The 4,013-nt window shown below is 39.2% G+C and overlaps 1 protein-coding gene across 3 annotated transcripts in view; it reads left to right on the top strand.

Moving 5' to 3' along the window:
- Nucleotides 1-3,301, top strand: part of LOC107720925 (proteinase-activated receptor 2-like) — a 5,422-nt gene extending 2,121 nt beyond the window's left edge. The window contains exons 2-3 of one of the 3 annotated variants that reach the window (XM_016528756.1): nucleotides 1,768-2,750; nucleotides 3,072-3,301. In XM_016528756.1, coding sequence (XP_016384242.1) covers nucleotides 1,768-2,750; nucleotides 3,072-3,155 — 1,067 coding nt within the window. In that variant the 3' untranslated portion in view covers nucleotides 3,156-3,301. Of the gene's footprint in view, nucleotides 1-1,767; nucleotides 2,980-3,071 lie in introns of those variants that run through there. The other 2 variants (XR_001637662.1, XM_016528758.1) reach the window with 2 other exon arrangements.
- Nucleotides 3,302-4,013: the final 712 nt, after the last annotated feature.

The following is a 4,013-nucleotide window of genomic DNA, read 5'->3' as shown; positions in this document are numbered from 1 at the left end:
CGAGAAGTTAATGTATTTCCTCAGCGACCAGCACGGATCAGCTCCAGGCATGACAAAGCGGTCGCCTCGTCCTCTTTTGGAAGGCCAAACAAAGTAGTTTCGCTTTCACAACGAAACACACCGCACTTTCACGACATGGTGGCGGCGGCGGCAACAAGAATACTACAGCGAGAATAAAAGTTACTGAAATGTAAATTGTAGGTGGGCTATAATAAACCCATGTTTATCTTTATAAACCTGATTAATTTTACTTGTGATGTTTTCAATATGGGATGATTAGTCTAATCCTCATGAACATGTGACGCTGGCGCGTGGTATCAGACATGAACTCAAAGAGAAAGGTAAAATTGAAATCGCATCATATGACCCCTTTAACACACAGGTGTGCATGAGCTCATTTAGAGTGTCTGTAATGAGTCGATTTCGTGTATGAATATAGAAGCCCTATGACTACAACTACTATCATTTGAATTGTCATAAAATTATGAAATTATCGTACATTATGGGATTTTTTTCATTATTGATCGTACATCGTACAGAGGTCAAAATTATCGTACAAATACGATAATTATCGTACATCTGGCAACACTGCTCGTGTTCAAATCCCGACTCAGGGACCTTTCCCGATCCCGCCCCCTATCTCTCTCCCACTTCGCTTCCTGTCAGTTATGATCTGTCCTGTCATAACAAAGGCAAAAATGCCAAAAATAAATCTTTAAAAAAAAGTGTATGTTGTGCTAAATTTGAAACAATCTTGTCTGTCCTATCTGATTAACTGTAATGAAGCAACATGTCTAAGGTTAAATTATACAGTGACTCAACTTTCAGTAGAATTTGTTCAGAAAACCTAAACCCAATGGTAAACCACTTACTTCAGATATGATGCACACCGGATGAGAAGTGCCACGCCATCATGTTCTCATGTTCAAGGCAACAGTCTAACATCTAATCACTGAATCAAATCACCTTACAGGCAAAATGTTAGCTTCAAGAATAAAAATAAGGGTGTCGATGAGTTTTGCTGTAAAAACAGTGCAGTCTATCTGTCTATGTGAAGCAGAGACTTTTATTCAGTCCAAAGAAAGACAAGTATTGAGAAATGTCTATACACTCTTCCGGTCTAGGGTGAACTTACTCTCTGTATCTTGCAGCCAACATTAATATTATCTTAATATTCAACGTTTGTGAATCAAGTGCAAGTCAAAAGAAATATAGTGGTGCAGATGTGATGTTAGAACCTGTAAAACTAATTCCTATGGGGTTTTATAATGGGTTTTTTTTTCAGTAGAGTAAAATAAAGCCTGTGGTAAACATAAGATACGTTGATGTTTTGTTGTACAACGTAAACTGCACACATTCACAATCCAAACGGTCTTATCTAGTTACTTTTTACAAATAAACGTTTTTGAAAAATGTTACTGCTTCAAAAATTACATTTTCAGTGTGAGTGTGTGCAGTTTACGTTTTAGATTAAAACAACACTGTATCGTCTAATTAATGTTTACCACAAGCTTTATTGTACTCATAAATTGAAAAGCCCCATGGGAAAATCTAGAAGGAACCAGCAACGTCTTCCAGGTTCTGATCTCATACCTGCACCACTCTATAATTTCTCGACTGGTGAAATGAAATGGTAATTATCAAACTGTCATCAGCAAATGAAAATTTGTGGTGGCACAGATCTATCTATCTATCTGTCTATCTGTCTGTCTGTCTGTCATTGATTGATCTAATGTTCTTATTTTCTGTCGTTCTATCTGTCTTTAGGTTCTAACAACGATAGAGGCTTTACTGGTGATGAAACTGAGTATGGAGTGTCGGTGACATCCACTGCTGTTGCTGTACTGGACAGCAAGCTCACGCAGATCTTCTTCCCAGTGGTGTACATCATCGTCTTCAGTGTGGGCTTGCCAACCAACGCTATGGCCATATGGGTGTTCCTCTTCAGGACGAAGAAGAAACATCCCTCATCCATTTTCATGGCCAACCTCGCACTGGCCGACCTGCTGTTCGTAATCTGGATTCCCCTAAAGATCACGTACCATTTTAATGGGAATAACTGGATCTACGGCGAAGCCCTGTGCAAAGTCCTGGTTGCCTTTTTCTATGGGAACATGTATTGTTCGACTGCTTTCATTGCATGTATTAGTGTCCAGAGGTACTGGGCCATAGTACATCCTCTTTCCCAGCAGAAAAGGAACAACAAATTGGCAACTGGTGTTGCTGTGTGTGTGTGGCTGGTTGTGTGGGTCATTACCGTGCCTCTTTATCTTTATGACCAGACCGTGAAGGTCACCAACATGGATATTGTTACCTGCCATGATGTCACTCGCCCCAGCCAGTCACGCTACCCTTCTATCTACTTCCTGATTATGGGAGTTGTTGGATTCATAGTTCCCTGCATAGTATGTATAGTAGCCTACGTGCAGATGCTACGTGCCCTGAAGAGCTCGATGACAGACGCTGACATCGTTCAGAAGCGAAGGAAGGCTGTCATCCTCATCGTCACGGTGCTGGTGATGTTCCTAGTGTGTTTCACCCCGAGTAACATCATGGTTATGGTGCATTACTCTCTGCTTTCTATGGGAGTACAGGACAGCGGTTACGGCTTCTATGTTACAACGCTATGCCTGGCCAGCCTCAACAGCTGCGTCGATCCATTCATATATTATTTTGTTTCAGATGAGTTCAGAGAACATGTAAGAAACACGTTTCTTTGCCGCAGCGAACGCACCGCACAGAGGATGCGGGTTTCTTTCAGTGCACTGAAGTATTCAAAGAAAAGGAGTACCTACACATCAGAGTCTGGAGACACGCAGAGCAGTTCCTACTAAGAATGACATCTGGAGAACTGTTTTACAAATCTGTGCTATGCTCTGATACTCTACAATACCTCTCGAAAACCATATAAGCGCTTGTTATTTTATTATTAAATGTTGTAAGGGCTGGAGGAACAAGTTCAACATTTAACATGTAATTCAGTCAACGATTAAATATCTTTTTTTCATAATCTCACATAAATGTTTTTTTTTTTTTTTTATCTTGTTAAACGCACCGCACAGAGGATGCGGGTTTCTTTCAGTGCACTGAAGTATTCAAAGAAAAGGAGTACCTACACATCAGAGTCTGGAGACACGCAGAGCAGTTCCTACTAAGAATGACATCTGGAGAACTGTTTTACAAATCTGTGCTATGCTCTGATACTCTACAATACCTCTCGAAAACCATATAAGCGCTTGTTATTTTATTATTAAATGTTGTAAGGGCTGGAGGAACAAGTTCAACATTTAACATGTAATTCAGTCAACGATTAAATATCTTTTTTTCATAATCTCACATAAATGTTTTTTTTTTTTTTATCTTGTTAAATATGGGAATTACATCCATATTTGAAGATCTTAAGACCTTAAAAGGGCATCCAAGGGTTCTCACTTCTTGGAACTACAAACTGGCCTCCTGTTTGAAATGGTCACCATGGAAATGTTGAAGAGTTGTTATTATTGTGTTGCCATTACGTCATTAGTTACAGGTTGCCTCATTTTGGGTTTAAAGACCTGAAAATGATTTTACCTGTTTGGTTTAGTGGCATTTCTCAGAATCGCCTTTCAAATTACCTTTAATCCTGTTAGGTGGAAGTAGACTAGAAGTTGACTGAATCTGTAATATATTTTAAGCAGAGGTGTAAAGTATTGGAGTAAATGTAATTAGTTACTGTACTTGAGTATCTTTTCGGGTACTTTGTTGTTGTACTGAGTATCAAAGATATTAGCAACTTTTACTCTTTACTTCACTACATTTTTGAATGAGTATCTATACTCTTTACTCCACTACATTTGAAATGAGTGTTGCAGTTACACATTACATTTTGCATGGACCTAGCTTTTTCTGCAGCAGTTTATTTCTGCTACAAAAGACGTGATACTGCCTATTACAGGTCACTGAAAGTACTGCGTTTTGCCCTTACTCTCCCAAACTTGTCAACCAGGCTACTTTATGTGAATGCGAGTTCCTTA

The sequence above is a fragment of the Sinocyclocheilus rhinocerous genome, unplaced genomic scaffold (assembly GCF_001515625.1).
Source record: "Sinocyclocheilus rhinocerous isolate Xijiao unplaced genomic scaffold, SAMN03320098_v1.1 scaffold751, whole genome shotgun sequence".
Lineage (NCBI taxonomy): Eukaryota > Metazoa > Chordata > Actinopteri > Cypriniformes > Cyprinidae > Sinocyclocheilus > Sinocyclocheilus rhinocerous.
Note: the sequence above shows the minus strand (reverse complement) of the source record. Positions and strands in the feature narration are given on the sequence as shown.